This window comes from Artibeus jamaicensis, unplaced genomic scaffold (genome assembly GCF_021234435.1).
Source record: "Artibeus jamaicensis isolate MK-2021 breed Jamaican fruit bat unplaced genomic scaffold, CSHL_Jam_final scaffold_474, whole genome shotgun sequence".
NCBI lineage: Eukaryota > Metazoa > Chordata > Mammalia > Chiroptera > Phyllostomidae > Artibeus > Artibeus jamaicensis.
In genome coordinates, this window is record NW_026522046.1 from 8,993,173 (window position 1) to 9,017,038 (window position 23,866).

A 23,866-nucleotide genomic window follows, 5' to 3' on the forward strand; every position below is an offset into this window, starting at 1 on the left:
AATGCTATAGTTATCCTGGATTATAGGTTTGGGCCCTAAATGCAATTATGTGTATCCCTTTAAGAGGGAAGCAGAGGAGATTTTACAGATGGAGGGGAAACACATAGAGATTTTAAGATACTGACCTTCCATGAGGGCTGAAATGATGCAGTCACAAGTCATAGAATGCTGACAGTCACCAGAAGCTGGAAGAAGCAAGCAATGATTATTTAAGCATTCATCAACTGGCAGACATCAAATAAAATTATTTTTAAAGGTTCTTTCCAGGCCCTTAGTGGGTAGGGAACGGAATACCAGATTTACATCTGTGAGTCAAGGTGTCATGAGACGAGGGAAGGCCTCTGCACACCCATTTGTGCTCTGACTGCCCTGCGTCTAATAATAATAGACACACACTGAGGTATAATTGTGTACGAGAACACACTATATGTTTAACTTCTATCCTCACAAAAATTCAGCAAGGTGGTCATCACTGTTACCCTTGTTTTTACGAATGAGAGAACTCAGAGCTAAAAATCACTTGTGTGAGTCACACAACTAGTAAGTGACAGAGTCAGGTTGTACATCTAGTTTGATTTGCCTCCAAAAAGAGAGCTATCTCCACTTCATGTGTCTCTCTGTGTTGCCCATCCCTGGCTTCCTGGGGCTGAGCTTCTGTATGTTAACCTGTTCCTCAAGCAAGCTGTATGCTGTAGTTTGTAAATACCAAAAAGAAAATAATAATAACAATTTTTTTTCAGAAGGCAGTGTAGCTTGTTTTTGGCATCACTTGATTATTTCTCTTGTAGTCCTTGGGTAAAGCTAGATAAAAAAAGAGGCAAAAAGAGATGTATGCTTATCACTTGTGTCTTAGTACTAGATCTTTTTTTGACAATAAATTACATTACAAAAATCTCAGGGTTAAAAAGCTCTTGGGGATACAAATGCAGAATCTTTTTATAGATGAGGGAAATGAAGTCAACAAATTTGTCTGTTTGTCAAATAACCAACTAACTCATCAAAGCAGAATTTCATTGCAATATAATCATATTTCTAATACTTTGGGAAGTAACTCCAAACTTATTTTGCTCATCCAAACATTGCATTGTAAAACTTTCATTATTGTCTCCATTATTTCTCTCTTCTCAAGCATTTATGGAGGGATATATGAAGTTGATGCCCTGTCAGGGCAAAACCAAATCCTACTTTTTATCTCAGGAGAGGGGAAGAATTGTAAACAGAAATTGTAAACCGCATTTTTCAGTTGTGGGAATGAGATCTCATGATCAGAATATTAACTTTGTCGGGGTAATTCCATTCCACAAAGCAAAACCCCAACCACTGACACAAGGTTCTGTCAAGTCACATATTAAAAAAACCAATTTTTGAAATATAGTAATGTTACAGAGCACCCTCTGAAAAACAATGCGATTTCTTCGTTTAGTTTTCTGGAACAGTATCCTGCTCGCTGTACTGAGTTGCTACCTATTTATTTGGCTTCATGATAAAACTATTGCGGCGTGTTTAAGGATATCATTGATATCCTTTATCATTGACGACGATAAACAAAATAAATGGCAAATGCAGGGACTGGGCGAGAGGGACAGAAAAACTGTTCTTGAGGAAGGCTGAAACAGCAACTCTTCAGGCTTGTCTATACCAAGATCCTTCCCGGACTTTCCAAATACTCTTGGCCCGAGGGCAAACAGCAGAACACCGAGCAGCCCCACCTTTGAGCCCTGGGAGGAGGCGAGCCTCCCGCCCATCAGCCAATCGGAAGTCCTGTTCCCCTTCTGCCCGGAGCACGAGCGACTTTGCTCTCCCCGGCGGCTTTCACCTTTTACGACAGTTTTCCGGCCTGGTTCGCGGCCGCGCCGGCCTAGTTTCCCTGGGCACCAGTGCCTGGACTTTTCGTCCTTGCAGGCGGTGGCTGCCTTGCTTTCTGGTAGAGGCGTGGAGTGGGTGGCCTCGGCCTCGTCCTCTGGAGTGGGATGAACCGCGCTCTCGGCGGAGGCAGTGGAACAGATCCGGAGACATGGTGAGTGCGGCCTCCGGTGTCCTGGGTGAGCCAGGACCTGACCGCGGCCTCAGTGCCTTGCCCCCGAGGGGCGGAGCCGCTGTCGTCTCCCTGGTGTGGCTGTGTGTTGGGAGCTGGCCGGGACACAGAGCTGTTGGCTTACCTTTCTTGAGACTTTGTGTTCTTCCACAGCCCTTCTGCGGGGGGCTTCAGCCCCTGCTGCGCCGCCCCCGGCGTTCGGAGATGAGTGGGCGCGTGTTCGCTTACACTTCCCTTGCCCCTGACACATCCTCCCAGGACGTGCTCCACCTTGCTCTGTCCATACCCTTGGCTCTTGCTGACACAACTCTTCTCGGTTCCTGAAACATTTTCCTGCTTTTCTCGTGTCGTGTAGTCGTGAGGCGGGACACTGCGGAAGGTGCTAGGAAAAGCTAGTCTAGTGAAGCCGATGTTTAACGTTGAAATGCGTTGTCAAAATTGACAGCAACCGCCCCTTTTGCTTTTATTGAACTTGAATGTAACTTCGTTTTCCCTGAGGTGAAAAAGATGTTCTCAAAAGGAGGGAAATCATCCTTTTTCTTCTGTAGTGTAACTCTGATACCTTTACAATGCATTGGATATAAGTTGTAGTTTTAAAGTATTAGGCAGAATATTTTCACCCTAAAAGGTATTTCCCCCCCTTGAAATAAAACTTGTGAGTTGGGATGGGGGATGGGAGAATGGTGCGATAGGGAAGGGTGGGAATTAGAGAAGTAAATTATTTATTCTGCTTCCCCTTACCAGGCCAGTACAGTGGTAGCAGTTGGACTGACCATTGCTGCTGCAGGATTTGCAGGTTTGTTTGTGGTTTGGGGGTGGAAGTGAAGGGAGGCTGGGGACTTTTTAATTATTCTGTTCCTTTTGTTTTTAGGTCGTTATGTTTTGCAAGCCTTGAAGCATATGGAGCCTCAAGTCAAACAAGTTTTTCAAAGTCTACCAAAATCTGTAAGGCTTCTTAAACATTTTCATTAATTCTTTGCTGCCTATATGGGAAGCCTAGAACTACACTTGCAGAGGGTAAATTTCCAGACATCCATGAATTTGTTTACTTTTGGGGCCCCTTTTGCTTTCTACAAGAGTTTAGAAGTTCTGAACTTTGTAGTAGTGCCACCCTAAAAAGTCAAAACTTTATGTGCAACAGAATTATGTCCAGAGGTGTTGACAAGTCGTGTCTTGAAGTTAATACCGCTTTGTTGTCATCACCTTCGACATTATCTCTCCACACCACACCACACACCACAGTGTGTTCTGCATCACAGAGGGATCTGAGGATCTGAAGTAATCTATTCTTACTGTGTGGCCCTGGCGCTCCCTAACATGATACTTAGGTGACACTGCAGTTAGACTGCAGAACAGGACTGAATGTGATGGTCACACCTCTGTGTGCAGTTCAGAATGAATATGGCTGTGACAGCTTGCTGAGTATTTTTACTGTTGTGTTTGAATGTGATAGAAGATGATGGTAGGCTTTACCAATATTTAACATAACAAGGTCATAAGACCTAATAGCCTGATTTTCTCCATAAGTATCTTGAAGTCTTGTTTCAGTAGTTGCCTTAAACCTCAAAATACCATTGAATTACTTGTCTCAAAGATCTCTAAATCCTGTTCTTGAGGCACTTCTTGCTCTACAACAGTCACACTGTGAGATCAAGTTTCCTGTAGAACATGGCTTACTTGGAATCTTCCCTGTACTTCCAGAAGAACTGGCTTTGAGGCACTGTTCTTTTGTTTTTGTATTTTCAAGACAGTGTAGGTGTTCTAGGGGGAAAAAATGAATGTTTAATGACCACTAAAATGTTTGTTGGTACCTTAAAGCCAAATATCATGGGAATTAAAGTTATCTGAAATGTTTTTGTTTGCTAGTTCTATGAACATATGCAGACATTTTTTTAGCAGCTGTCAGTTTATTCTCGAAATCTCTTATTAATGTATTTCCTCTTTCAGGCCTTTAGTGGTGGCTATTACAGAGGTGGGTTTGAACCCAAAATGACAAAACGGGAAGCAGCATTAATACTGGGTGTAAGGTAAAATAATTTCCAATATTTTAACATTTTCTACAACTCTAAACCTATTAGCAAATGTAAGAATGAGTTATTTGTATCATGTACATCTTTAACATATAAACACTCCAATACAAAATTCCAATAAGAAGGCACACTGGCATATAAACTCTTGAATTCATTGAAAGGTAGGCAGGCTTGCAACACCTAACCAAAATGCTGTGATGTACTCAGTGTTATTCTCCATAACTTAAGTTTTTGTGGGGAAAATTCTGCCTTCATTCGTAAGTATTTAAACATGCTTTCCTTTCCAATAAAAGCACTGTTGTAATGAAATTACAACTTAAATTTTTGAGAATTCCTTATTTTTCTAAGGAGTTCTATATTTTGTCCCACTAATTCAGCCTGTTCATTTTCCTCATATGTTAGGGACAAGGTCCCTAAACAGTTTTTCATACTATTGTGTTGACTCGTTCCAGTTTTGCATCTTTAATTGGCCTTTACATACAGTCTTTTTTATGCGATCCACAAGTAGTCTGCAGTAAACAATGTTTTCCTTTCTGAATTAGCCCTACTGCCAATAAAGGAAAGATAAGAGATGCTCATCGACGAATTATGCTTTTAAATCACCCAGACAAGGGTAAGTAGTTATTAAACTCTTATACGTTTGTTGAAGTGATTGTGTAATTGTTATTAATGGGATAATTTTATATCCAACTCTTGACTTACAAGAAGGGAAATGACTAAATCTTTGTGTGAGCACCATGTCCCAGGTTGGATGTGTTTGTTTTTGGTGTCTTAATAAATTTTGAGTTTAAAATGTACTTATAAAGTAATGAGCACATTATCTAGTAACTACTGTAAGTTGGAAGCAGTGATAAGCACTAACAGTAATTGTCATAACAAGATATGCAAATGTCATAACATTTGACCTTTAAAAAATTGATTTCTAACAGTCATACTGCCGATCCTACTGTTTTGGGAGACTTGGGTTTGGACTCTGTTCTCAAAAGAATGTTCAATTTTAGTTAACGAAACAAAAAAAAAGTAATTTTTGTTCATTTTGACTTTTAAACTTGAGGTTACAAAGTTAAACACTTACAGAATTCACTTATTAGCTTCTGATACATCTGTAAGCAGCCTTAGCTATGTTGAAAGCAAATAATTCCTTGGAATACCAAAATACAAACCACAAAATCCATGTTCCAGTGCTCAGATCTTTTTATGGGAGAGCACCTTCATCAATTGTTTTAACAAGGCTTTAATTTGGGGGTATGTGACTACATAGCCTCTTTTATGAAATCTAGCTTGTATTAACTGGAGGGCTTCTGACTCAAGTCTAGGGGGTGTGCATACATTTGTGTTTCTACCAGTTTTCTTCCTGGTACTGATGCTTGCTGGGCTACAGACCACGTTTTGAGAGTCAATGTGCCAGCAGATTAGTGGGAAACCAGCTGTACATGATTGTGTAAAGGCACAGTAACGGGAAAAGAAAAACTATGAAGGGCAGAAAAAGGATCAAAAGCCAATTGTGGCCTTTCCAACAAAGCTCAGAAGCCTCTGAGAATATCAAGGTTTTAAAAATAACACAAATATATTCATTTATGACTCATAATCATCATGAGTAGGTAACTTGCATTATTTCAAAGTTATGTAAGTCTATGGATTTATGAAATCCTGTCCCTATCATCATTAGTTTAAGCTTTTTAAAAGCTGCCATTTTTGTGGAAATCTCATTTCCCATTGGTCAAATACATGATCATATATGTGGTTATACAGTAGTGTCATAATTATTTTTAAAAATTGGAATACCATTTCTGCTAATTCCACCTCTTAGATAAATATAGAGGTGCTTGAAACAAAAACAGCTGTTCACCAAGCAGAAATTGACAATCCAATTAATAACATTCCCGTTTTCTTTCTTCCTGTAGGAGGATCTCCTTATATAGCAGCCAAAATCAATGAAGCTAAAGATTTACTGGAAGGTCAAGCCAAAAAGTGAAGTAAATGTATGATGAATTTTAAAGTTCTTATCAGTTATGTGTACAAGTACCAGCTTTTTATAAAATGTCCCAAAGCCAAAAATTTTAGAAATGATTTAGCACAAAGTCAAACCCTTGTATCAATTTGTTTAAATTTGAGAATTTTGTGAGATTATAGAACAGTTATAGATTACTGCTCAGTAATTATGGGTAAATACATACCATTTGAATAGAAATGTTTTTCATTACTCATTTAGCAAATGATTTACTACTCAAGGCAAAGTGAACATGAAGGTCCCTGCTCTCAAGGAACCCCAATCTAATGGGAGACTGATAAACTGGTAATTAAAACACACGATAAATAGCATGATGGAATTAGCAGAGGTTATAGGGGACTCATCTCGTTGGGAAGAAAGGTTGTCAAGGTACAGAGAGCTGGCTCAGGGGCTTGGAGCTGTGAATTAAAAAATTAACGTAGCCACAATTTGACCTAAAAAAATTCATGTAGGTATATATGTCACTGACAGAATTCAGATTTCATACATTAAAAACCTGATTAAAAAAGATGAGAGTATGTCTTTTTAATTGAGAAAAATATTTACATTGTATTCAGCTAGCCCCTTCAAAAAACATTTATAAATTTTTTTACATAAATCAAAAGTTTTGCATTTGTTATGACCAGGGTTAAACACAATTAGCTAAACTGAAACATGCCCTCAGTTATCAAAATATTCAGCTTAGACTCAATTTATACAATGATGAATGTACCGAATTTGCTGTGTATAGCATGTACCCACATTCTTGTGCACATTATACATGGAATTATTTATGACCATTATACTTGTGGTAGGTAATCATATATAATGCATACCCTTTTTTCTCCTCAAAAATTTGGGAAGAAAAACAGCATTATTCATAGCAAAATACGTTAATGACATGAGAACAAATAGCTTACCTTTGATCTAACATAAAGATCTGAACTAAAAGACTTGTATAAAACACCCAGGCTAGTTTGTGGTCTTCTCCAGCGTACTTAACTATGTTTAGCTTTAAGATAACATGGTCGGCTCAGTGGTTTGAGCACTGGACTTCAAATCAAAGGGTCACAGGTTTGATTCCTAGTATGCCTAGGGTGTGGGCCAGGTTCCCAGCAGGGGGCGCATGAAGCAACCACACAGTATTTCTCCTCCCCTCTCTAAAAAAAAATCTTTAAAAAGATCTGCTTCCTACCATCTAAACTTTGTTAAATCATCTTAAAAGTTATTTATGGAGAACACATATGGTCAGGGTAACATTTCTAACCATATTTAGTGTTTGAATGTGTGTAGGGGCATTTCAGAGTTGGAGTATACCTCTTTTATTTTCCAGCTTGTTTCCTTGTTTAAAATGTGATCAAGTCTATTTGTTATGATTAGGCAGCCATGGCTTTTGTGTAGGAGACATCTTTCTAGTTATTTCCAGGGGAAAGGGGTATAAAAGCCCAGTTCATTTTTATTATTCCAAGTAGTTCAGAAGTTTTATAAAGTTACTGAGAACACTTGATTTAGCAACTAGTGTGCCACTTTTCCTAGGGGAATTACAGGTTCCTGTGAGCCTCTGGTCACATTTTTGTCAACTGTCAATGTATAACCTTGTTTTATGTGAGGTTTTAAGACACGTTACTTGATGTATTACTGCTTCTTTAACATTAAATTCACAGCCACTACCAGCTCATGGCCGCACTTCGCAGCCTTCTTGTGTTTGAATATTAGGCACTTCTCTGAGCCTGGGGGTCATTTTAAACAGGGAAATCAATAAGCACAAAAACTGAAAACACTTGGCACTAAATGGATCATGGAAAGGGTATTTGTTTCCAGTGTAACAACTGAAATAAGGCAGAGCATCACTTTTTGAACATCAGGCAATTCAAATTTTTCACCACTCTACATGTCCACAAGACTGGGAAAGCACCTCAAGTGGTGATTTTGGGGTTACATATAAATTTTAGCGAGGTGAATTTGCCAATAGGGGACCTGCTGATAATGAAGAGCAGCTTTATCGGCTTGCTAACCTTTTATTTCCATCCTTTGGACTAGTAAAAAAAATGTTTCTTTGACCAAGAGCTTTAAAGGAAGAAAAATGGTATCAGAACTTTTTCAAAGACAAAGTGAGGTAATATGCCAATAGTGTAGTAGGTGTATCTTTTGAGTTAATGTAAATAGCAAACCTATGTAGAGACATGAAAACCATTATGGAGACCACTTTAATACTAAGGAGCACAACAGTGCCCAATTTTCCTTTCCAGTAATCAGCTTTGTTTCCTCTCTGTACCTTTATCAAGGAGAAGAATCCCTATTTTAATAATGAAGGCTATTAAGCAAACCTACCATTTCTCTTGGGGGAAAAAAGTCATCTATATGACAGTTCTAGATCATAGTGGATGAATGATGGAAATACCATCTGTATCTTGTTAATGGTATTTTCTTACAAAATACCTGATGTGAAATGTTAACTACTTACAACGAACGTACCAGCATTATTCTACCCATTTTCTCTGTACAGTAACAGTACACTCATATCTATAGGTTCCATGACTTTAAATGAAATGATGCACAGCAAAACCAGTTCTACCATGGGCTACTGATATAAACAAATTAATTCCTGTGGCATTTCATCAACACTGTAATACTGAAACAATCTAGGAGACCTAATGTAAATGAAGTTTAATGAAGTTAAAGTAACTTGCCCCAAGTAACATGCTAGGTGAGAGCACTGATCTTTCTCAAACCCAATACCAGACTGTTAACTACTGCAGTGTGTAGTACCTTTCACAAACCTGATAACCGAGATGTTCGTGGTACAGGGTGCAGTCTGGTACTTTTCATTACACATCTAGCTTGGGACCTTTTTCTTTGTCATACGCTGCTTACAGATGGAGACTTTTTTTAAGGGGAGAAAGGTAAGGTTGAACACATGAAGGGAATAGGAAGATGGAGGTTTCAAGTCAAACTTCCGCAGTAATCAGGCAGCATTAAGCAGGCTATCTATATGCTTAGGGTTCTTCTTCACTTAAGAGGAAAATTAATGGCCATCTTGAAAATTGAGAATCCCTCCACATTTTACAGGAGAGAAACAAAAAGCCAGAGCAAGTATTTGAGGTAACATACGTGTTAGTCCTATTTTGAGGGAGTTCCCACTCGTAGTCTTAAGTAGATCTGGCATGTCAGAATTTTGTCTAGCTCCTTCCTTTTTGCCACTGGGCCTGTGGTAACATTAGATAAGCCCTACACTGCACTTTATAAAAATTGGTGATGAAAGTGGGCTCTGAGTGGACCTCAAATTTAAATCTTTTTCCACTTTTAGAATTTTAAGTCTCTTGCCTTCAAATATTTTCCAAACGATGGGTATACCTTTGGAATATTTAGACAGAAAAAAAAAGTCATTATTTCAGAAGACTCAAACTACTCAACAAATAGTTAAGAACTTACATGAAAGTATATGTAGCCCATACCTATATATTCTGACTCTAGAAGCTTGGTTGTATTGGGTTGGCCTGCGAGGCCGTTATGGCTTTTCTGTACAGAAAGGAGCCATTTCAGTACAAAGAGCTATTTCTGTACAGTGGCTCTAGTGCTGAGTTGTCTTTTTGATTTGAAACAATTTTGTTAGGTTATGACAGCTGTTTATCAGTGTGCATTTAAAAGGACTTAGCAAAACTGAATTTTTGTGCAGCCATTTTAATACTGAAGATGGAAGAAGATACATAACACTTTTGTTGTGTAATACTTTATTACTTCAAAAAAGGTAAAATAATGCTATTACTTCAAAAAAGGTAAAATGCAACTGAACTGGAAAAAAAGATTATGGAGAAAGTGCTGTGACTGACAAACATGTCAAAGTGGTTTGTTAAAATTTCTTGCACTACTGACCTTTTGGCCAAATAATTCTTTACTGCACACTGTGTTACCCATTAGAAGATGTTTAGCAGCACCTCTGGCCTCTACCCACTAGAAGCCAATAGCAGGAGACAGGCGACATACTCAAAATACTCCAATCAATAAAATTAGTGGTGAAAGTGAAAAATCCGTCATTTATTTGGGGGGGGGGGAGAGTAATGGACTTTTTAGCCATCCCAAAAAATTATGGTTTCTCCTGCTATCCTTACTTTGCTCTGCTCTAAATTATAACAGAATCAAGGGTTAAAGGCAGCAAAAAGCAAAACCACTGAGAACTGGAAAAAATGAGGTAACTGGCATCTTAATACAAGGGCAAAAACCCTAAATGTGAAGATGCTACACTAAAAAGTGATTCTTTGTTTAGCACACTGAAAACTTATGCCCTACTTAAAATCTTGCATCAGAAATGTTTAAGAAATTAAGCAGAATGCCTCATTTAAAGAGTCTAGTCTTAACACTTTAGGCTAGAACACTAAGTTTTTTATAAGGCATCTTGCTGCTAATGACCTATAAAAGTTGTTTTGCAATTTAAAAGTGTGCAGGGGGGGGAGGGAGGGGGTCATGTTTTATTAAGTATAAATAACCCTTCATCCAAAACACATTAATGCCAATGAACATTTAGAAATTGGCTCAAAAATTTCAAAGAACAAAACAAAAACATTTGTAAATCTGAAGTAAAAAAAATTGTTTAAAATACTTTTTTTGTTACATAAAAAATGCTGAATTGAGGGTAACCTTTTGAGTACCACTAAACTCAAATAACCTACAGTCTGCTTTGTGTTGATGACACTTGTTCAGAGTGCTGTGATTCTGCTTGGAGCCAACTGTTGCCTTAGTAATGGGACATATGAATAGAGCTTTTATCCTGTGTTTCCTATTAGTCCTGACCGCATGAAAACATAGTCCAGTGTTAAGGTATAATCTGGAACATGTACACTTGTTAGTGGTGTCAATTAATGGAATTTCAAATATAATCTGTGACATTTTTCTTAACCTAAACACAAGTTGACAAATAGAGCTCAACAAGGCTAATGTGTATATATAAGCTTTAGGCAACAATTGAGTTTAAAATGATCTAACCAGAAAAACTATAGGAAAATTTCTGTAATTAAATCTCTAAACTAGAAAATTAGTAGATTTGACAAGAGTAAAAAGGATATACACATTCCAAAAATAGGCCTGTAATTTCATCCCTGCCCCCCCCCAAAAGACACACATTGAATCCCTAAAACACATTATTGGGGCATCAAGACTGATGTCAGTGAAAAATAATTTAGCCCTTGCTTTTGATACCCTTTAGATTGCGTATAACATAAATGAAAATATCTAGGGTGGACACACATAAAACACCATTTTAATTCAGCATACTCCTTCTTGAAAGTATTTGGGAATATTGTTAAGTGGAACCCAGGGTCCCACATAAGAAAAGACTCAAGTTATGTTAATATTGAAAAGGGCTAGCTAGTGCAGCCCTCTCTAGTTAAATGAAATATAGAAAAAGATAGTAGTAACTCCTGTCCTGTACTTACACATACATCTTCTCAAATAGGTAAGCAAATGGACTGATGGAATTCCTCTTAGAAAAAGCTGCATTATAGTTTATCCAGTAGCATTATTATGCACTGTATTTAGTACTTGAAATAGTAATACAGATAAATATATTTTTCCTTATATATATACCTTACTCATCCACCAATTTGGAGTTTTCTTGATTAGACACTTGGATTTCTAGAGTAAAATAAAAATGTGTTAGGCGGGCCATAGGAAACTGCTCTTTTGTGGGTTAGAAATGGTCAACTAGTAGCGATTTCCTATGGGTCAACCTAACTGACTTATTTTTAACCTGCAGTTGAATTCAGCTTCAAATTACCACCACGTGCCAGGTTTATACCAAACTGAAATGATTGATTTATTGCAACAGTTCCTGAATACCCAAAGGCTGTCTTAAGTTAATCATGGATTGTAAGTGACTACTATGCATTCAAGAAAGCACCCTAAGAACGAACTAAAATCTTTTAAGTATCAGCAAATGTATGTTATACCAGTTAACCTTATAGAACAGAATAGGTCCAAACCATAATAGCAAAGATAGGAGGTTTGAATGGAACTTTACCACATCCCTTTTTTGGCCTTTAGTGATTTTGCCAAACTCATAAATCCAGTTCAAATCCAACTTCCCTTTAATCTCATTTCCAATAACCACCCAGCATCTGACATAGGACTTAACTCTGCATTACAGCCAATTTTCCAACCATCTGTCCTTAGACTTAAGCTCAGTTTATTGTAGGCACAGTCTATGAGAATAGTTATCTAGTTGGTTTCAACCTCAAAAAAAAAAAAAAAAGTAAATCTATTTGCAGAGGACACAAATGCTATCATTTCCCAATCTAACTGCAACATTCAGTTAGCATAACAACTTTGCAAGAGACCCTTCTTAGGTTAAACACTAGACTCGTAGCTACAAAAATACTACTGACATAAAGGTGATGGATCCCAGACAAAAAAGAATGACTGAGTTGAATAGAAATCCATAATACAGTAGTAAAACACCAGCTACTTTTGCCACCTCCTCATTGGCTTACTGTTTTGGCTTGCCTACATATATCTGTACTTTTTAAAATATTACATTTAAGCAACCTCCCACAGCCTCATCCTTAGCAATACCTCAGGTAAGTTTTCATAGTCACCAGTTTGATGTGCTACTTCTCAACTTCAAATACCTAACTTAAGATTTCTGTGTATCTGAACTATTAAGTTTACCAATGGTGACTGACCTGACAAGAGAGCTCACACCATTTTGCAGTTTTACTCCCACTGAAGGCTTATAAAAGTGATGCCAAACCCAATAATCCTAGGCTTTCCAAGGTTTTAGGAAAAGCTCATTTTGCCCCCACATAATCTCAGCTCCACTTCATGATTTAGTTCAGATTTCATGTGTGCTAACGTTAATAGTTTGAGCTGCGTAAGACCTTTAGAATAGACCTTTTCACCTGAGTATGTCTGTTTAATGTGCACAGGCATATTCCCCTATAGCAACCAACATCTAATTAGTGTAGTAACCAAAAAAAGATGCACCCCTCTCAAAATAAGTTTGGAAAGCTAACTGAACCAACAACGGTTATCTTTGGGAAGTGCTTTTTACTTCTGAATCTGAGCATGTACTATTTAGCCACAAAAAAGCCTATCACAATTCTTCAATACACATTTCTGAAGAAAAAACCAGTGGGTTTAGTCATTTGTAAATAATGAAATCTAATACTTATTTCCTAAAATACGTTTACTATCCTAGCCTGAAGAAATGCTTGGACTATACCTACTCTTTAAGGTAACCTTGTTTTTCTTTCCCACTGATAACAATTTTTATGGGAGAAAGATTTTAGTGATCTACAAGGAAGAAAATGAAAAATCTTTTTTCCCTTATATCATATTCACCAAATTGGGGATCAGTGAACAGTCATCTCATAACTCAGTTAACTGCAAACCTGTTATTGAACAGAAAGAACTAAGACGACGTCCAATTTTACTTTCTAACTTTGATGGATAAAAATAATTTTGGTACTAACTTTTAAAAATCGAGATATGAGATAACTTCACATGTTCTATTCAATGTGCGAAAACTATTTACAACATACCTTCCTTAAAAATTCTGTTAACAAGGTTTTTATAAAAAAAGCACTTAATAACATCACATCTTAACCTCAACAAATCTGAGGGCTAAGATTATGTACCCTGACCTAGCAAGTATTACATTTCTAGCCTGTTTTCTCTTTCAATCATTACCAATTAACTAAAACCACTTACCATTTTTATGCACATAAAAAATTAACACAAATTATGCACATAAAAACACATTAAGACACCAAATGACAAAAAGGGTTTTCTTGATCAGTGCTCTCTGTATGATACTGTGGAGCTAAACTTACCCATAAATCCACAATTTTATATGACCTCACTCTTAACTGCATAAATTATTGTATTGCACTTTTTATAACACACTTTGTGTGAAAGTCTTTACCTTCCTAAAATTAAGCCATCTGGCTAAAATATATAGATAAAAAATATAATCATTAGTATAAGAACCTTCAAAATTATTTTGAGAATCAATTTCCATATTTCAAAATTGCTCAAACTTTATAAAAATAGTTTTTAATAAAGAATCAAAGGCAAAAGTAAAATTCTAGATTTTACCCTACTGCCTTCCAAAGTTGACCTTAAGTGGATTTTTCCTATAAAGACTTCTTAATAGCAAGTGTATGATTAATGCCCTAGCTACTCTAACAGACTAAACTTTAAAAGCTAAGATTTCAGAGGGTTCATTACAAAATAATTAACTGACCAACTAATAGTTTGATATTATTTATCGGCAAATATAAATGCTTTTAAAAAAGCAATTGGGATACTATTCTAGACCTATAAGTAGCTCCAACTACTTTGCAACAGTGGGTATAAAAAGTAGAAAGTTAAAAATCAGCAAATGGAAGATCAAAGTTTATTTACTACCTGCATACAAAAACATATTGCACATCAAACAACCAAAATCAAAAAAAAAGAAAAAAAAAAGAAAAGGAAAAAAAAGAAGAAAAAAAAAGTAAGAAAAGGAAAAGATACTCTACTGAAGACTAACATGTAGTTTATACAGAATAAACCTTCTGGAAATTGATCTTTTTCAGTAGTTCAGGTTATGTCTGAATGGACACGACTAATTCAGCTTAGTGTTTTAACTAAAGCTATGTTTGATTTTTAAATACTGTACACTTTAATAAATAAACCAAACAAAGCCTCAATATAGAACAGTCACTGCCAATATCACCCAGTGTCCCTGCAGATGAAAGTTTAACGAATGTATTCCAGTGGTCTGCAGATTTTCCTCTACATACAGCATTTTAAAAACATTAAAACAGACCAGTTTCCAGACTAAACTAATGAAGAAATTACAATTCAGTGCAAAATATTTTAGACTGCATTTCACTCTAGTTTTCCTCAGGTGGAGAAGTGGTTGCATATTATTAAAAATGTAACAAAAGCAGCTAATGCTTTCATAAAGAATATTACGTTAGGGATCCCACCCCGCCCACCTCCCCCCAATCTCTGCCATATTTTGAAAACAAAATAACATTTCCTATAGCCAGCAACTTTTTTTAATGTTACATATACTATTCTCAAGGCACATCTGATGATATATTTTATAACACAGTAGGTGTCAAAGTATGTTTAACATATGATTTCTTCAGGATCCCTCCCCTTTCTGAATTCCAAATGGAGGAACTGAAAGTGCGATGTAAAGACTGGCGATCCGTATTCTATCTTTGGCAAGCTTGTACAAGCACTATTGTAAAATGTAATGTAAAAGAACTGTAAACTAGGAACTTCTTCAGTTTATGAAACACCATTCAGGACTGCTGCTTCTTGAGTGTTTTCTTCTTTTAAGGTATTAATCTTTTCTTCTCCTGGAGTACGCTGTAGCTTAGAAATTTCATCGCCAGAAGCACTAGTTGGGCCATTTATTGCCTTTTCTGAAGGACCATGCTCTTCAATCACATCTTTTGCCTGCCAAAGGGAGACAACTTTTTCAACTTCTTTATAAATGAAATCTATAGCTGAGGAGGAAAACAGCTACATAATCATTAATTACCTAATACATAATTTTAGTTTTACATACCACAAAGGGTCAAATAATTCAAATGTTCTCAAAGGTCAAAACAAATACCAATGTACTCCACCTCTCTGGGTGGTTCAGCTCTTTGTTTCTAGTACCTAGCAGTGCCTAAACAACAGGAAGAATATGCACTTGTTTACTGAAAACTTGTACCTACTTTTATTTAAAGTAGTGGAAAGCTTACCATGTAAAGATATAAAATAATACCCTAAGTAAAGCAAATTATCACCTACTTTACTCACCTTTTTAAAAAACATTTACATAGCAAATCCTTTAAAACATTTAACAGAATCAAAGGGCTATAACTGTCACTGAAAAGAGGTATACAGCCTATTGCTCCCCAAATTAAGCAACAGTCTCTACGCCCAGTATCTTTGGGCAGGCTGAACTTTACAGATGCTATTTGGAGTTCTAACAGAGAAAGTATTTCAGGCTCAAGCATGCATGCTATCTATCTTCAGTTTTGTGGGGCCAACAACAAACTCAAGAGCAGTCTTTAAAATATTTTTCATCTATTTGGGGAAACAAGTGATCATACAGAAAGTTAAGTAAAATAAAGCTAAACCATACCAAAAAAAAAAACAAAAAACCTACAGGTTAAATTCTCCTTACCATTTCTTTCTTGTTTTTAGCCAAAGTTTCCCTTGGGAGGTTTCTTTGTCTGCTCTGAGACTCAGCTCTAGAAATATAATCTGCAACTGTGACTGTTGAAGATGAGAAAAAAATTACAGGTGTTGAAAAACTATTTCTAAAGTTTATTTATGGATAGAGTAATTTTACTTTTAAAATAAACTCATGGTGGATTACCCAATTTCAAAATTGTCTTAAGCTGGGTACCACCTCCGACCAAAAACAAAGCTTGAAAAGTGTGCCTGTGATTAAGTGATAATAGAAAATTTTAAGCTGGAGATTGAGGAAGACTAGAATGAAGTCCTCTTTCAAAGGAATCCAGCTATTTCCTTCTGGGTGAGTCTGCGGCTGTGGTGTAAGTTTGATATAGACACCCACAACCAAGCACAGAAAATGCAGCATTTTAAGCCCATGCAATTATCAGTGATGTGGCGGTGGGAGGAGGGGTGGAGGTGAAATGGGGTAAATCTGGTGTAAATCATGGTGTGATCTACTTCAATTTGAAAATTTATCAAAGATATAAAAAGATAACTCAAATATTAGTAGTTGTTATTTTATTATTTTTAAAAAATTACACTAGTAAGAAATCAAAGTGTGGTATTTTATGGTTCCTTTTAAACAATCCACACTAGCAACCAGTCTGGAGTGATCATCAATAAAAAAACTACAAGCAAACTAAAGATGATAGAAAACCAGCCTAAAAATGTGGATGATCATCACAAAAGAAACGGACACCATGAATTTACTAACCACTTCTCCCCCACTTTACCAATCTTCTAATCTTTTAAGGGACTGACTGAGGTGTATGTGTGTTTGCAAGTAAGTGGGTACATAGCAATACTGATAATAGCAAATAGATTAACCCAAACTAACATCCTACTGCCAACCCAGTGCCACAACTGACCTCTTGTCTACAGGTACTCTGGGCTGGCCCCACTTTACACCTCAATCCTTTCTCTCCCGAGGACTTGCAACCTAGCATTCACTTATTTGAAGAAATCAAAATAATCATCCTCTTTCTTTGAAAGAATTAACTATGAGAAACTGGTGAAGAAAAATCTCTATGTGAAATACAGTATATTTTAAATTACAGGAGCAGGTTAATTATATTAAAGAATGAAAATTCAAGTAAATTTCAAATTAAAGTCACTAGATACAGGGAGAACTGGTCCATCAAGTTCAAATTATATGAAAATAAAGCTTTCTGTTATAAATGTTATAAGCCCCAAGGAACTGTCTGTAACTATTAAAGGAATTTTTAAAATCTTGAGTAAACAACTAATATCTATCATTTATTAGAAACACCATTAAAGATGTTCCTGTCCTACAACTGCCTCTTTTCTTTCAAATAATTGAACTCAGTGTGCTCATTCTGGAGCTTTTTAAAATCATTTAAATTCACTGTTAATGAATTATAAATCTATTTACTAATGGTTTCCAAAATGGGGGAAGAGGAAACCATCAAATCCACTTCACTCTTATGTCTATATACATGGTGGCAAAACCATTCTAGGAATGACTCTAGTTTGGGGAGCACCTTAACAAATCCATTTGGTTTCCATAATTCAGCCCTTGGTGATACCTGGAAGAATTCTTCTACTTGGAAACCCTGACAATTCTTATAATCCTTCATCCACTATGTACAGATATAGAATAATATGCTTTAATAAGTTTATCAATTAAGTTAAGAGGCACTTAGCTGAAAAAGTAAAAATTTACTAGTGTTTCTCACCTTCCCCCAAGGGGACGTAAAAGCAAAAACAAAATCGGCTGGTAAAAAAAAAAACCTATTTTGTTTTGTAACTTATAGCCAGTCTTTATAAGTTACTTAAAAGTTCTATACAAATTAATAAATACAGTATCTAGAAAAATACAGGCAACTTGTGCAACTAGAATTTCCTCTAAGGCAAGGATGTCAAACTCATTTTCACCAGGGAGTCACATCAGCTTCCTGGTTGCCTTCAAAGGGCCAAATGTAATTTCAACTCCTTAACAGTTAAGGAGTAGTTACATTTATACAGTCCTAAAATTGTTTCGGGCCTTTGAAGGCAACCAGGAAGCTGATGTGACCCCTGGTGAAAATGAGTTTGACACCCTGCTCTAAAGGGTCCAAGTTAATCAGTTGGACAAGTATATAGTCACATTCTAAGTAAAGAATACTCACTATTTAATTTCATTAAGGACAACAAGAAATTTTAAGCAAATGAAAACAAACTAAATAACTGTGTACTTAAAAGAATGTTGATCTTTTTCAGATGGAGCCTGCCTTCCTAGAAGAGTACACTGCCAGGGGCAATGAGAAAATGGTGTGTCCTTGTTCCACCTATCTTATCTTGGGGTTTGGGTTTGGTTCTTTTTTTTTTTTTTTTTTTGGGGGGGGAGGGTGAGGAAGAGAGAGCAGGCCAGGGAAGGCAAGGAGTTCTAAACATGGAAAGTAGTTTTTCCAAAGAGAGTAAAATAGGAATAAATTCAATATGGAACACAAGTTATTGAAAAGTCCAAGTCACTCAAGTTTCCATTAATACCATGCAGAAATTTCTGCCTCTTCCTGAACAATGTTATTCTTATGTTCACTGACTTAGTAATAACCAACACACATCTAGTTAATAAATTACGCTGTAATTTGTCCTATTTATGCACATACTGATAGCTTGAACTTTTTTATTTATAAAATATGGCCAGGTATTCACTGCAATGCCAGCTTCAAAAAAACAAAACATAATCTATTGATCAAAATATGTATTTCTAGCACTAAAGAGAGAGGGGAAAAAGAACAGGGGGGAAAACAATAAATATTTTATGGAAACTTTCTATTCTTGACAACATTTATTTCCTTTTAAATTTATATCTTTAAAAGATGAACTTTTTTTTCAAGAATGGGAACTAATCCCCTTAACTGGTTTTCCTATGTTTCTAGAACCACTAAACTTAAAATACTAAAGATACTGGAATTTACATTCTTTATTTGGGAAAAACACGTAAAAGAACTTGCTCTGGAAAGAATGCAAAAATTGATTAGTTTTAAAGGGGTTTATTTCTGGTGCACACAATTTCTTCACTGTGAATATACATGTGATTCTCTGTACACAAGAAATGGAATTTGTTCAAAATAATATAGACACAGTAAACAGGTTTCTTTAAAGTTACTAAAAATATGACTACTTAAAAATTAACATTCTAAAGCCAAGTAAGTACTATTAATTTGAATAGTTAGTAGGTGTAGGGGAAAAGCATCACACTACAATAAACAGAAACATAACATGCATTCCTCTTATTAGGAAAAAGACACTCTCAAGTATTTATTTGTATTTTTTAAATAAGAACTGTGGGCTATTACTACAATTCCCACAAAAATGAGGTGCTGAATGCAGACAGAGTAAGCAGGCACCATGCAAAAGCTGCCCAGTTTTGCCAATCAACCTCAATCACAATCTACAATACAATCCCTGGGATGGCAGGCCCCTCTCAAGTGTGAAGAAGCTGCCAAATGGACAAAATAATAGTCTTCTCAACAGTATTTCCATGTAAAAATTGACACATAACATTAGTTCAATTAGACAGGTTACTAAACATTTATGGTGTCAAGGAAGAATGCATTTTCTTTAGAGTAGTAGTCTTATTAGTTGAGTAAACAATTTATGCAATGCACATTTTGAATGTATATGCACACATGTGTACAAGTATATATTTAGAAAGCAGACACATGACATGTTTTTTCATGCTTATGACCTGGTGTTGTCAACAGGTCCACTCAAGTTACCTGGCTGTCTATCTTCTGCCTGACCCCTGAAACGACGCCTGCGGCTACGATTGCGTCGCTGGGGTTTTTTTTCACTATCATCTGTAATTGCAAAATTTACCATGAACTATTCTGACAAAAATGAAACAAAACAAAAAAAACTTTGTTCCTTCAAAGACTTAAGGAAAGAGAAAGAAAACCTTTCAGGTAAATAGGGAAGACAAAACAACATTAAGTTACTGACAGGACAAGTATTTCTGTAGTTTTAAGCATTCCAAAAAGATTTACAAAATGGAATTATCATCTGAAAATTAAGAGGGTTTTAAGTCTTACAAACCTCAGACTTAATTACCATCATTCAGGAATAAAGTTTTCCTCTCCAATACAGTCTAGTTTGTACCAAAGTAAATGACAGTGAAGCCCTTTGGAAATTAATGCCTACTCAATATACATACTTTCACTAGTGTCATTTATAATAAACTTTTAGGAGGTAAGCTGAAAGCCCAATTTTGGTTTAGGAACAATAAAAGTATTAAAAGTGCCTCACAGTCTGTATATTTGTATTATTTAATAGCATCTAAGGGCACTTTAATAAACCCTCTCAGTTTCAAATAATCTGGCTGTACAAATCTGAGAACTAGACATTTAAGATAGACACAAAGCTGCTTAAAAAATTCAATTTTCAACTTGCACGTTTGTTTTAAAAAGCATCATACATTAACAGTATCATACAATATGTATTTTTCCCCAAATGCTTACATACCTAGCCCATTTTCATTAACTGAAGCTGTATCAGATTCAGTCATTCCATCCATCAGAACAGCATCTTCATCAGTCCTTCGTCTACGAGACCGCCTACGACGGTTAGTACTGTGATGAGATTCGCTGGCATCAGTGTCTGCAGTCTGATCTGATTCTGTATTATCAAGTAAGCTGTATGGATTGCTGTCTGGATCTTTGAGCACTATATGCATGTCAGAGGCAAGAAATATTCATTTAAGAGAGCTGCAGTTATTAGGAATGTTTTGATCTATACTGAGCTATATTAATTAATGATAAAGAAACTTCAATTTTCCCCCAATAAAAATACATTGTCTTCATATGTTTTCTGTATCACTATTTTACCTGGAAAATAACAAATATGAAAAAACTTTAAATGGCAATGAAAAATTAAAGCAGATGATGAGCAGACACCTCAACTTCCTACCATTTCCCTTTGACTTGTTTTGAAAATGTTACAAAACAGTGTTTTACATGCTATTTCTGACATTCACATCCTAGCTAATCCTGCTTAGTATACAAAAAGAAAAAGAAAAAGAAATAAACATTAAGCTACTATGAATTCTAAGAAAGAGATTTCTGTCCCCTTTACTGAGTTGAAGGTGACTGCTGCTTCTTTCTGCTAATATTAATGGACTACTCCCAAATTATACTCAACACCTGCACTCCACAACTTACCAGCAATGTTACTACATACTGAAGCAACCCAAACAAGTCACACACACACACACACACAAAGCAAACTAAAAAAGTTGACATTTTAACTGGTGATAGCAAAATGTGGAAATGAATGTGGACTAGTACTCCCATCTCCAGAAACAAAGAGTGAAAGGTGGGGTAAGGCAGGGGGTGAGGGTAGGAAAGGAAAAGTTTTAAGATATAATTTGTAAGAAAAAAATACCCATCTTACCTATGTGCATTTATTGCCTCCACCAATCAAATTATAGAAGAAATCACCTAATCACGACTTTTCCTTTCTAAGTTTCCTTTGGTAACAGCTAGCAAGCTAGCATCTTTGTAAAAGACACTAAGTTTATCCATTAATCATAAATACTAAGTAAAGTACATTTATTCTGTAAGTCAGCATTCTAAAATTTTATAAGCCTTGGTAATAGTGAACCATGTACTAAAAAACATAAAAACTACCGTATTTTTCGGACTATAAGACCCCCCCAAAATAATTGTTAATGCTGCTGTTGTTTATATTTACATTGGTGAAATATTATGTTATTAAATATTTTACCACATTTTTTGCTTCAAAATTTTTTTCTTATTTTTTTCCTCTAAAACCTAGGTGCATCTTATGTTCTGAAAAATATGGTACCTGAACACCTATAAACTAAATTTTAGGGAGCAAAGATTTCACTAGAACTAGAGAGTGCCTTCTAAAAGCCCTTAAATTTTGGGATTTGTTTCAGTTTTTTCTCATTTGTAAGCATGTTTGGTATATATTTAATTACATGTACATATGATCTATAGCATTTAAAATACTATATAAACTTTCATAACTCATAGTATAACACTAAGAGTGTTTTCTTCAAGTTTTCTTCAAGTTTTAAAAATAATATGTTATGGTTATATCCCTGGTAATTTTTCCCCAGCCCATTATACTAAGCAAGAACATTCTGGCAACTTTACAGCTCCACTTAAGTTATAGCATTTAAATTTTTCAGAGAAAACATTAGTAAAAAGTGCTTGCACACCTCAAATCTCAGTCTTCTAAACACTTCTCTTTACAACTCAATTCCTCAATTTTTAAAAATTTAAATTGATTTGACAATTTTTCCAGATTTCCAAAATAGTACAGTACATATGGTAGCAAAGAATGTTTTTTTCAGTTACTTTTCGATATTAAGCATAAAAGGTAACATTTAGGTCTTGCTGAGTATGAGAATTCTCTGTGTCTGTCTGGCCAACAAATACATACCACTCAAAAACTCTAGAGGGGAAAAAAAGAATTCTAATTTCATAAGTCCCCCTCCCCCAGAATCGAAGGGATAAACATCTAACCACTAGAAACAGAACAAGCCACTAAAGTTTCTCTGACCCAAATATTCTAGCTAAACCTTCACTGATAAAACACTCTTCACTGAAAAAACACTGCTTTTTCCTCATATTGCTATTTGTTCTACTATTTTCCTCAGTGAGTGGCAAGAGAAACTTCCAAAACCCGGTGGCCCTGAGAAATGAATTAACTTGTATAAAGTTACAACGTTTACAAAGAAGCGATGCTGACATAGTATATAAAAGACTACCAGAACTGATGGAGGATTTGCCACCACGCGGTCCACCACGACCTCGACCCCCCGAAACACTTCTGCCTCTTCCTCCTGGGCGTCTCCTACTGTCACGCTGATGCCGGCTCTCTCGATCATCTTCTCCTGCCAATGACCAATCACTCAGCTCATCTTTCCGCTCAGATTCTGTTTCAGAAGGGTTAGACAGCTCAGAGTTTGTACCTTGGGAAAAAACAGAACATAACCCAATTTTTATAGAAATAAAGTGAAAAATTTCAAAATTATTTCCTGTAAATCACTGTTTAAATAACCCTACTAATTGGCTGCTACAAAAAAAAAAGTAAAATAAAAACACTGCTTTTGGAATTTAATAAGTAATGAAATGGTAGTTTTACGCTAGTAATGTAAAATCTAATTCAGATAGTTAAAACCTGAATTGTGTACATGAAGAAACACAGTGAATAGAACAGAATGTTATAGAAAACATACAAAATGTTACATGTACAATATAAAAATATACTTAATGGGAAAATACTAGAAGAAAATATTTTGCTCATTTTTAGGTTTAGTATCAAATTACTGTAACAAACATAACCACTACCCAACATTTAAAAGCAAATTTAATCATATTTAGAATAAATTATATAGTGTATTTTATCATCTCACTGATTCTAGGAAGCACATTCTTTTTCATTTTAACATCTCTGAAATCATGATGTTTCTGATAACTGATGATCTCTTGTAAACTGCAAGTGTATTTTTAGTGGCTATACATAAAATAACTATGTTTTGTGAGCCAGTAATCTTAAATCAGAGTACAGTATTTGAAATTACTGAACAAATTCTAAAAGGTTATTCTCAGAATAGAC

The 23,866-nt window shown here is 35.8% G+C and overlaps 2 protein-coding genes across 8 annotated transcripts in view; one reads left to right on the forward strand and one right to left on the reverse strand.

Moving 5' to 3' along the window:
- Positions 1 to 1,715: 1,715 nt before the first annotated feature.
- DNAJC19 (DnaJ heat shock protein family (Hsp40) member C19) lies at positions 1,716 to 23,281 on the forward strand. 3 transcript variants are annotated; one of them, XR_005083464.2, is made up of 8 exons: positions 1,716 to 2,017; positions 2,780 to 2,831; positions 2,907 to 2,980; positions 3,983 to 4,062; positions 4,608 to 4,678; positions 5,970 to 6,047; positions 18,497 to 18,547; positions 22,905 to 23,281. XR_005083464.2 is itself a non-coding variant. In XM_037152049.2 (6 exons), exons 1-6 carry the CDS (start codon positions 2,015 to 2,017, stop codon positions 6,038 to 6,040), a joined length of 351 nt encoding a protein of 116 aa, XP_037007944.1. In that variant the 5' UTR covers positions 1,716 to 2,014; the 3' UTR covers positions 6,041 to 7,733. The 3 variants fall into 3 exon arrangements, 1 of the variants encoding a protein (XP_037007944.1); XR_005083465.2 differs by lacking the exon at positions 22,905 to 23,281 and adding an exon at positions 19,987 to 22,306; XM_037152049.2 differs by lacking the exons at positions 18,497 to 18,547; positions 22,905 to 23,281 and having other exon boundaries at positions 5,970 to 7,733.
- The window catches only part of FXR1 (FMR1 autosomal homolog 1), a 58,642-nt gene continuing 49,846 nt past the window's right edge, over positions 15,071 to 23,866 (reverse strand). For 2 of the 5 annotated variants that reach the window (XM_037152048.2, XM_053657985.1), the window contains 5 exons: positions 23,016 to 23,219; positions 20,744 to 20,944; positions 20,002 to 20,082; positions 16,224 to 16,315; positions 15,071 to 15,502 (listed from right to left, as the gene is read on the reverse strand). In XM_037152048.2, coding sequence (XP_037007943.1) covers positions 15,332 to 15,502; positions 16,224 to 16,315; positions 20,002 to 20,082; positions 20,744 to 20,944; positions 23,016 to 23,219 — 749 coding nt within the window. In that variant the 3' untranslated portion in view covers positions 15,071 to 15,331. The remainder of the gene's footprint in view (positions 15,503 to 16,223; positions 16,316 to 20,001; positions 20,083 to 20,743; positions 20,945 to 23,015; positions 23,220 to 23,866) is intronic. The other 3 variants (XM_037152045.2, XM_037152044.2, XM_037152046.2) reach the window with 2 other exon arrangements.

Excerpts from the sequence above, each read along its gene's own strand:
- DNAJC19 (XM_037152049.2), top strand. Across the intron at positions 2,832-2,906 it reads TGCTGCTGCAGGATTTGCAG|GTCGTTATGTTTTGCAAGCC; the intron begins GTTTGTTTGTGG and ends TTTTGTTTTTAG. Across the intron at positions 2,981-3,982 it reads TTCAAAGTCTACCAAAATCT|GCCTTTAGTGGTGGCTATTA; the intron begins GTAAGGCTTCTT and ends TTCCTCTTTCAG.